At 33.6% G+C, this 11,028-nt stretch overlaps 2 protein-coding genes across 2 annotated transcripts; one reads left to right on the top strand and one right to left on the bottom strand.

Moving 5' to 3' along the window:
- The first annotated feature begins 4,038 nt into the window (after nt 1-4,038).
- On the top strand, nt 4,039-6,316 carry LOC109186097 (vacuolar protein sorting-associated protein 2 homolog 1-like). Its single transcript, XM_019335999.1, has 5 exons — nt 4,039-4,291; nt 5,045-5,175; nt 5,507-5,611; nt 5,709-5,969; nt 6,088-6,316. The coding sequence occupies exons 1-5, from the start codon at nt 4,255-4,257 to the stop codon at nt 6,226-6,228; spliced, it is 675 nt and encodes a 224-aa protein (XP_019191544.1). The 5' UTR covers nt 4,039-4,254; the 3' UTR covers nt 6,229-6,316.
- Nucleotides 6,317-7,011: 695 nt separating this feature from the next.
- LOC109186894 (40S ribosomal protein S3-3-like) lies at nt 7,012-9,612 on the bottom strand. Its single transcript, XM_019337080.1, has 6 exons — nt 9,479-9,612; nt 9,219-9,366; nt 8,356-8,527; nt 7,697-7,751; nt 7,475-7,606; nt 7,012-7,365 (listed from the first exon to the last, which is right to left on the bottom strand). The coding sequence occupies exons 1-6, from the start codon at nt 9,506-9,508 to the stop codon at nt 7,192-7,194; spliced, it is 711 nt and encodes a 236-aa protein (XP_019192625.1). The 5' UTR covers nt 9,509-9,612; the 3' UTR covers nt 7,012-7,191.
- Nucleotides 9,613-11,028: the final 1,416 nt, after the last annotated feature.

Raw genomic sequence — 11,028 nt, 5'->3', positions numbered from 1 at the left:
TTTCCATTTCTTTCAAAAGCAAATCTTGTAGATCCATTCCTGTTTCTTGGCGTGTACTTAATTAATTAAGAACAAAAATAAATAAAAATAAAAAATAATCCAAAAAATAAAAATTTTAAAAAAATCATATGGTATTTGGTATCGAAGTTAAACCCTTAACCTTGCAGTTATATAACAATCCATGCTCTCGGAAAAAAAATTGTACTCATAAATCAATCCAAAATAAGTCTGTAAGCTTTACTTTTGTTAGCAGCAAAAACTGTACTGGTCAATCAATTCAAAATAAGTCCATAAACTTTACTTTTGCTAATAGCCTAAAGTACATATTCTTCAAATCCTACCTGAAATTTTTTTTTTTTTTTTAAAAAGAAGAAATAAATTTTACCTTATTACGAACACTAATGTACAAGCATTTGAGGACATGTGTGTAAGTTGACACAGTTTATACCATTTATCTACTCCATCAGTTTTGAGCCCTTAAATTTAGGGTTCAAACACATATTAACAATCTATTTACTATTGTCTCTAACGTTTAAATTAAAAATAAAATTTTAAAAAAAAATGAAAACAGTGAAATTATGATTTTAATTTGCAAGACAGTTACGAAGCCATTATCACAATCATTGTATTAATTTATTATTACTGGATTGTAAAAAGGAGAGGTGAAATGACAGATGTTTACTTCTAAATCACACAATAATTATCCCTCAAGTGCATATATAATATGCTGTCATTTTCAAATTATTATGTTACTTCTCCCCACCACCTTCTTGGGAGGGTAAAATTTTGATTGAAGTACCAACTATTTATTTTGGTATAACCGTTATGCCCTACTATAAAAATATTCTCGATATTTAATTTTATGTGTAAAGTTCAATTAACGAAATTTTAATTAAATTATTTATAATTTATTTTTTTATAATATTTATTTTAATATTAGTATATAAAATTTATATATTTAATAATTAAATCAAAATTATTATTAGTCACAAAAGGTCAAATTTAAAATTTATTAAAAAGTACTTAAAAATAAATAAAGAAATAGGAATTGGGTTGACTAATGACTAATAAGTAAGAGCTGAAATGGAGCAGATGAAGTGATTTATTGTTAAATTATTTTTTATTTATAAGAAAAGATTTAAACATCATAAAATAACTAATATATAATATTTTAGATAAAAATTAATGTGTAATAAGGTAAATTCTCATCATTTTATGTTTCCCCGAATTCCAAAAGAGCGAAGCAATAAAAAAAAATTATGTGGGTTTTATAAAATTATATTTTATATTATGCTAAAATGTATGATATTTTGATCTACGACAATATAAAATTTTCAATGACATTATAGAATTTTTAAGTTTTAAATAATCAAATAGGTCTTCGAACATTAACCAAGACTATGTGGTCTAATGGTACTCGGGTTGGACTTCCATTTGAAAGGTTGTGAGTTCCACCTCAGTGGAGGTGTTATTGGTTCTTTGTATTTCAGTAGGTTGAGAAAGTACATGAACAGATACTACAATGTAATAGGGCCAGTAATATTCAAAAAAAAAAAAAAAAAAAAAAAGGTCTTCGAACATTATCTGAATAGTCAATCAGGTGCTTAAACTTTTTAAAGTTGTAATTAAACACATTAACATTTTTATTTTGGTCCAATGAAGCCCAACAAACGATTAGTGACTTGTGATAGAAAATCACTAGGGTTTCGGCACCATTTCTGACCAAAAATTGACCGCCAGTGACTTGAGCTGGTCGTCTTCTCCAATGACCATTTGTGGTTGCCTCTCTGGAGAAAGGCAACCAAAATTGGGCGCCTCTCTGGAGAAAGGCAACCAAAACTGGGCGCCTCTCTGGACAACCAGAATTGGTCGCCTTTCTCCGAAGAAGAAGGCGTCCGTTTTTTATTGCGACGACGATCGATTTTTGTTGAAAATGTTGTCGAAATTTTAGTAATATGCTATCATAGGTCACTAATCGATTTTTGAAATTATTGCATTAACATAAAATATTTATTAATTTAATTATAACTTTAAAAATTTTAGACTCGTAATTGACTTTTAGATAAAATTTGAGGGTTTATTCGACACTTTTCCTAATTTTTAATAATTTTCAAGTGATAAAAATGTGATTTTCAATAAAGAGAACTAAAATAAAATTAAGAAAGGCGATGGATGTGTGTGGAGCGGTGGAGCCTGCAGGTGCTCCGGGAAGCAGGCCAGATATTCAAAGTATTTTAATTGGAAAAAAATACGTACGAAATATCGAAAAATTGCGAGACAAAACCGCACGTGACCACCTGCATTGTCTCTGTACTAACACTACTATGCTTCTGGGTCCCCACGTGCGCTCGTGTGCTGCCTCTGAAGACTTTCTTTTCTGTTTTTAATACTCCCGTAGTCCCGTGCATGGTTGTCCAGTCTTTTTTTTTTTTTTTTTTTTTGCACATATATGCTACTTATTGTAAAAGAATATTTTTAAAACTCACATTAATACCAACTACTAGCTAGTGTGATGACATTTTTATTATCATTTTATTGAATAGTTAGAGGATCAACTCCGATAGTGAAAAATATAAAAATCTACTTTGTAAAGAATCATTAGCGTTGCCAAAAAAAAAACAAACAAAAACTCATTTTAATTAGTTAGTACTTACATCTATTCTTTTATTAGATAAATTTTTTGAAACTCTCTCTGATTAGTTAAATCAAGATTATAAAAATAACTAACAAAACAAACATCATTTTAATTAGTTAGTACTTACATCTATTCTTTTATTAGATAAAGTTTTTGAAACTCTCTCTGATTAGTTAAATCAAGATTATAAAAATAACTAACAACCATTTCATTAACTAATAGTAAAATATAATATTTCATTCTTTTTCTTTATCAATTTAAACGTCATTTTCTAATATATTTAAATACTCTAGAACAATTAAATTTTAAAACTCAAATTACCGGTTGTTAACCTAATATTTCAACCAAGACTATGTGGTCTAATGGTACCCGAGTTGGATTTTTATTTTGGAAGATTGTGAGTTCGAGCCTCAGTGGAGGCGTTATTAGCAAGTATAGTGTTTAAGTAGGTTGAGAAAGTATATGAACAGAGTAATAGAGCTAGTAGCATTCAAAAAAACCTGACATTTCAGGTCACTTTGATAGATTTCATGATTTTACAATATTGAATAGTCTAATTGCGTCACTTTGATAGATTTCATGATTTTACAATATTGAATAGTCTAATTGCATTTTTTAGTTGATTGACCAAAGAGTAAATACCCAAAATGATCCCCCGACTATAGCTAAATTCACAAATTGATCCTCAACTTTCAATTTCAACCAATTAAGTCCTTAACTTTGCAATTTTGACACGATTTGGTCCTCTATCTATTTGACCGTTTGTTGACCGTGATCGACGATCTCTAGAAGAACCTTCAGCTCTCGTCGGAGCACGTGGAGGCCTCCAGGATGACGTTGCACCAGTTCGGAAACACGTCGTCTTCTTCGCTCTGGTACGAACTCAACTACATTGAATCCAAAGAGATGATGAAGAAAGGCGACCGGATTTGGTAGATTGCTTTCGGCAGTGGATTCAAATGTAACAGTGCGGTCTGAAAATGCAATCGGAACCTTAAAAAACTGATGATGGACCATGAAATTACATATATATCCTCAAAAATCACAGTCAACAAACGGTCAAATAGACAGATGACCAAATTGTGTTAAAATTACAAAGTTAAGGACTTAATTGGTTGAAATTAAAAGTCAAAGATCAATTTGTGAATTTAGCTATAGTCAAGGAACCGTTTTGGATATTTACTCTTGACCAAATTACATTTTCACGTTTTGTTGGATGCCTAACAAACGTCAAAAGTAGAAAAAGAGAAGGCCCAATCTGTATAGTTAAGAATGCTTTCCAATACCGGGCCAAGGCCCATCCGAATTTTCTCATTTGGATCGGCCCATAAATCCATAATCACGCAGACGCTTAACGGCGAAGGTTTGAGAATGGCGAAAACCGAGACCATGGCAACACAACATATTTGTCTTATCCGCGTAGATTTCCACCTTCTCCAACTGCTTTGCCGCGTAAAGCGAAAACCTTCAAAACCTCCCCTAAATTATCATTCCAGAAAGAAGATTACTACAGCTTCCATAGATAGAGATTAAGAGGAAGAAGGAGGAGGAGGAGCCGATCAGAATAGTTTCATTTTCCCGATCGAATCGTTTGCACGAAGAGAATCTGTTCGACCGCCATGAGTTTCCTATTCGGCAAGAAGAAAACTCCCGCAGGTTCGTGTTTCATTTCGATGCATAAGGGAAATATCTGCGTGTTATTTTGAAATTTTCAGTAATCCGGATGAATTCGTTTCTTTTTATGTTAAATTCAGTGTATATTATTGAAGTTGATTGTGTATTGCCATGATACATGTGAATTGATGCTCGATCAACTTAGAATTTTGTCAATTTTATTTTTGCTTTTGGATTTTGTAGTTTAGATTGTTTCTGCTAGGACAGAACTTGCATTCTGTTGGTATAATTTGTCACAGATTAGGTGCCGCTGAACATGTAAATGTTTTTATTAGATTGCTATTTGATACAAACTGTAACAATTTGAGATTAAAGATACAACTTTGGAACATCATTAGTATAGACACGACAGAAGAAATGAGAAAATAATGAATCTCTTTGTTTTTACCAGCTAAGAGTGGGGTAAATAAATACTAAAAAAAATTGGTATACTTTTCAGAACTGTAGATTGTGTTAGGGAGAATTTGTATCTATATAACATGGGACAAGTTTGGAATGCTTTATTATGGATTTTAAGGAGGCTAGGAAATTTCCTTTGGTTGACATCATTGTGAGGAAATTTGCTGTTTTCTTGCTCCTGTTGCTTATGTGAAGATTTTATGTTCACCCAGTGCAAGCAGTGGTGTACAAGATACCAAATGCTAATGGTATCTTTTGAATTTGCAGATCTGTTTGGCATTTTTTTTTTCATTTTGGTAATCAATGAATTGGCTTATATATTGTTATGATTTTCAGAACTCTTGCGGGAGAACAAGCGGATGCTTGATAAATCTATTCGAGAAATAGATAGGGAGAGACAGGGTTTACAAGCACAAGAGAAGAAACTAATTATGGAGATAAAGAAAAGTGCTAAACAAGGGCAGATGGTACGTCTTCTTTCAAAGAGCTTATTACTTATTAGCTAGTGTTCTTTTTTGGATCCAATAAGAACTTATTGAAAAATAGGCTTTTATGAAATCTGAGATACACATTTTTGTAGGTAGCTTCTTGGGGTGTATTTAAGTAGATAGTTGATAGTTGAATTCAGATACACTCAGAAAACTCAGATTTTAACAAATTGTAAAATCCAACTTTCTGATTTTATATCCCAAGAGAATGTACATGACTTGATGGCCATGTCACAGTGGTGTAGTAATTCTGTGTTTTGTGCAACAATACTTAAAGTCTGCATTTGATTTGAAGTTTTTCTACTTATAGGGAGCTGTTAAGGTGATGGCAAAAGATCTCATTAGAACGAGGCATCAAATTGAAAAGTTTTATAAGCTGAAATCTCAACTTCAAGGTGTTTCCCTAAGAATCCAGGTAATCTTGATTTATACTTCACCGTTGGATTGCGTACATCAAATGATTCTGGTGAATTCAACCAAAAATTCATTCGTGTTTGGTGGGTGTTGATTAGACACTGAAATCAACTCAAGCAATGGGGGAAGCGATGAAAGGCGTTACAAAGGCAATGGGCACAATGAATAGACAGATGAATTTGCCAGCGCTGCAGAGAATAATGCAAGAATTTGAGATGCAAAATGAGAAGATGGAAATGGTAAGCGAGGTGATGGGTGAAGCCATTGATGATGCCCTGGAAGGAGACGAGGAAGAAGAAGAAACCGAAGAGCTGGTGAACCAGGTCCTTGATGAGATTGGAATTAATATTAATTCTGAGGTAAGTACTGCGTTTTGGTCTATTCACAATTGATTTCATCCCATAATATTTTGCAATTTTGCAAATTTAATCCTAAAGTCTATTGCTAAATCTTTTTGGCCTTTGAATGATCCAACAGCTTGTCAATGCACCTTCCTCTGCTATAGCTGCTGCCCCAGCAACAAAGAACAATGTGCCTCAAGCTGAGGCAACTGGAAATGAAGATACTGGCATAGACAGTGATCTACAGGCCAGGCTAGACAATTTGAGAAGGATGTAAGGTCACTTGTGGAGAAACATCATATGCAGCCTTTGTAAATCTTTAATTGAAAGTCACAATATAGTTAGTTTGACACAGTTCTAGGATTTCTTGTAGAGACGAGATATTTATTATTTACTCTTGATTTGAAGTTTTGATTACACAGTACACATTTTTTGTCATCTCTTCCCTTATTACACAGTACACATTTTTTGTCATCACTTCCCTTATTACACAGTACACATTTACAAGTGTTAATGTATTGATTTGAAGTTTTGATTACACAGTACACATTTACAAGTGTTAATGTATTCACATTTTTATTGAAAAATTATATATAGGAATGACAATTTTAAATCGCTGGATATTCACCCAAATACCCTTGCATAGGTCTTAAAAAACATTAAATCCTTAGTGGGGCGGGTTTATACTATAATACTTTAGATATTTTTATTATTAATTAATTATTAATTAATAATAATAATAATAATAGTTATTATAGTGAATAACTGAATATCCACACTTAGGGATGGATTGAGGAAATATAAGTCGATTAAGTGGTGAAATTCAGCCAACCCCATTGCAATTCCTTCGAAAGTAACATTACATTTTTTCAATTAATTAAATGTTAAGAGTACGAGGAAAAACAAATATGAAGTTCAGTTCTGTAAGCAATTGCAACATTGACAACAGAAACTGAAACTTGTAACCGACTAATTAAATTAAATCCAATAAGTTGGAAAAGTAACTTCTTTTCCAGCAAATCATATTGGCAATTATGGAAAAACCTAAGAAAACATAGGATTCAAACAAAATTGAACCTTTAAATGAATGAGGAAAACATGATAGACAAAATTTAGTTGACAGTATTACTTATAATAATAAAAATACAGAATCCTCAAAAACATGCTTTATAGTATTCAACGCAGAAAACAGAAACTAGCAGGTCTAGCACACATGTTGATAATTAAAAGTGAAAGGTTCCTATATGACTGGCACTTCGATATCAGTTGGCACAGCCATAACGGACGCCCTGGCATACTCCTCTTCTTCCTTTGGAGGGTGAATGGTGACAAGATCTGGGAGAGGAGTCATTGGGCCTTGCTTTCCCTTGGGGTCCCAGTCAAGCATGATCTTGACCTTGATTCCAAGCACTCCCTGAAATAGTGTAATGTCACAACATTTAGAAGACGGCACACTGGCACTGAAATGGGGTTTAAAGCTAAATTATCTCACTGAAATTTAGCAAGGAAAACATTATGCTCACCTGTCTCATGAGAATGTGTCTGACAGCAGTGTCAATGTATTCCTTGACGGGTTGACCAGACGAGATCATATACCCGTCCTTAAATTTCATGGATTTAGCACGCTGAGCCCTCAGCTTTCCGCTGACAATAACCTGATTAGAAGAATATTGTATGTTTAAAAACACACCAAATACGTTAAAACAAGTAAATAGGTTCAGATATTTTAAGGTAATACAACATACCTCACAACCCTTGGCGCCTGATTCCATCACAAACCTCAGAACACCATAGCATGCCCTAAACAAGAAAGAATACAAAAGGTTATTGGTAAAACATTGTTGAGGAATGAAAACGAAAAATATTGGATTTCAAGTGATGTTGCAACCCAAGAACAAAGAGCTAGATGTATGACATCACAGCTCTTGGAACCAGTCCTCAAGAAGCTGAAATAATTTAGTCATCTTCCGACACAAACTTGGTACATAGATTGACCTATTTGCTTTATAGATGACTATAGCATGATTAAAAACATGCTCTGCTAACTATGACATGGATTATTAGGGTGGGAAAAGCTAAATAGTATAGAAAATATGTTTCCACACTACACTAAGGTTACTGCAAGAATACAGGTCCATTTAACTAGTATAGCATGGGTAAACAGATTCCTATAGTCATCATCCGACACAATATTGGTATTTAAACACCAATTTGCTTTGTGTATGACATAGCATTAAAAGAGAGAGGCAATGATTCAACATTAACATGTAAAACAATGGACACATGCATCAAATGTCAGTTTTCGTACATTAATTCCATGTCAACACAGGCAATATACAACTAATAAGCAGAATGTAATGAATCAGGATGAAATTAAGTAGAAATAATTCACAAACTATTTTACCTCCTAACTGCCAGGCCACCAAGCAGCTTGTAACGCAGGGACTCAGCCTGAGCAATGGCACAAAGCCCCCTGTTGTTCACCTTCTCGGCATACAACTCCACCGTGTTTTCCTCAAACTTGAACCTCTTTTGTACAACAGAGGTCAACTCCCTAATCCTTCTTCCTTTCTCACCTTCAATGACCAATACAAAATATCAGCTGAGAGCATTAAATCAATTGGCAAACCAACACTCCAATAAGCAATAACAGACTTAGCAAGTAGCATTGATTCACTTGCCAGCACCACACCATATCCAAACTTTTACATAGTTTGCTTACACAACATACATATATTTACATACATACAAGAAAGGCATACGGGTTCATTGAATTCACAATAAGCAGGAACACAAACTAAGGAATTTGTTGTACTCTAATTTTATTTCGTCAATAACAGCTTATACAATTGTACATTCAATTTACAGATTAAATTAAATTTATTGTAAGTGGAATGCAAATTAAACCAAATCTAAGCAAAACCTAGGGCATTCATATTTAGAGCAACACATATTCACCCAAGCAATTTAATTCAATACATAGATATGGATCAAAACATAGCCTTGTGCCCATTTTTCACTAATCAAGGAGTGGTAATTACTAACAACCTGATCCAAAGCAAATACGCAATAGATTTAAAACCAATATGGCAAAAATCTAAATTTTCGTATCAATTTGAACCGAAAATTCAACAAGCACACTGCAATCTACTCAAAACCAACCCTAAGTAATACTTCAACAAAATACAAAGAAAACAAATGCACAAAATAGCAGGAAAAATTACTGCATAGGAAGCTAGATCCTATGGAAGTGTGGTGAGGAATTACCGAGAACGTTCTGAGTACGAGTTGCTCGGATGATAATCTCAGTCCTGACGGGAGTAACCCTAACCTCCACGCCGGAGTATCCATCCTCCGCCAACTCACGCGTCAAAACCTCGTTCAGCTCAGCGAAAAACACTCCATCGGCCACAAACTATCAACACCAAACAACATACATACCGCATTAGCATATCTCTGAGCGTCAACGCAAGCGGCGCGCATATTCAAAGAGAGAAGATAAGGGAAGAGAGAAAGAGAGAACTGACCTTCCTCTTCTTGCTCATCTGAGTCGCCATTCTGAGATGCTGCTGAGAGAGATACACGCGAAGAGAGCTCTAAGCTTTGAAGCTTTGCGAATTCTTCAGACTTCAGCTGTTGGCTAGGTTTTTCGCCTCAGATGCACGTTTATAAGGGAACGGAAGAATAAGACCTAGGGTTTAGACAACAATTGGGCTTGGCTTTTAATAAGGCCTCAGGCTTAGTTGGGCTGAAAAATTGGGCCGTATTCCCTTATTTGTCAATCGTTGTACCCTACACCACGACACGCGTAGCACTGTGCGCCGCACGCCTCCCAAACGACGTCGTTTTGAGAGGCGCGGTAGGAAGTTGCTATGATTATGTGTATTTGTTCACACAATTATGTGTATTTGTTCATACAGTTATGTACATTTTTTATACAATTATGTACATTCTTTTTATACAATTATGTACATCCGAATCAGAAAATTTGTGTGTATTATGTTAAGAGTTGATGTGTATTATGTTAAAAGTTTATGTTTATTATGTATTATGTTAGATTATATGTATTATCTTTTAAAAAGAGTATGTATATTTTGTTATATAATTATGTACATTCATGTATACAATTATGTGTACTCTAGTATAACATTATGTACATTTTTGAACAACGGGGTTTTTTTAAAGAAAAAATTACTGTCATTCACTAGGGCGGGAAATTTCAAAAAAAAAAAAAAAAAAATTTAAAACGACGTCGTTTTGCATCTGGGCGCATAATGCAACGCGCGTCGTGGTGTAGGATATAAATTGCTCAGTTTATCAGAAACTTAATCTTGTTTGGGCCAAAAGTAAAGCCCAATCAATTAAATTGATAGGCCTGCAAATCGTTCTGTTTGAGAAGCCCAATCAATAAAATAAATCCAAATTACTCTTTGCATGTTATGAAGCATCATTAAGTACAAGTACAAACGAGTCGAGCCGAACTCAAACCTATATTAGCTAACGAGTGACTCGACAAATCATTAATCAAAAGTTATAAGCTTGAGCTCAACTTGATTAGTTATAAGTTTGAGCTTAACACTATTATGGCATGGAGCTCAACTTGATTAGTTATAAGTTTGAGCTTAACACTATTATGGCATGGTTCGTTTACTGAAAAATATTTTTTAGCGATAATTTTTTGTTTAAATTTAAGGAAAAATAAATTTTAGCGTGTTTGGTTAATGGAGAAATTGAACCAATTAAAAATGAATATCTCAAATTTAAGAAAAATGAATTCTTTACTCTCATTTGGCATTTTATTGTCCACCCCTTGTGGGGAAAAAGTTATAACAAATTTCTAATATTACCCTCACTTATATTTATTTTATAGGGTTATTTGAGTCTTTATGTTAATTATTCCCAACACTTATTTTCCTTCAACCATACAATAGAACCAATTTTTTAAGTAATTTGTTTTCCATGAAATTTAAATTGAATTCTTTCTCAATTATTTTGACAAACTTAACTGGCTAGTCGAAAATTTTTGAAGGGTAATTTGAAGACATGCGGCAAATATTTGTGTAGATTGGATGACAAC

The sequence above is a fragment of the Ipomoea nil genome, unplaced genomic scaffold (assembly GCF_001879475.1).
Source record: "Ipomoea nil cultivar Tokyo-kokei standard unplaced genomic scaffold, Asagao_1.1 scaffold1407, whole genome shotgun sequence".
In the NCBI taxonomy this organism is placed as follows: Eukaryota; Viridiplantae; Streptophyta; class Magnoliopsida; order Solanales; family Convolvulaceae; genus Ipomoea; species Ipomoea nil.
The sequence above is the reverse complement of the archived record's forward strand: the minus strand, read 5'-3'. Positions and strand labels throughout refer to the sequence as shown.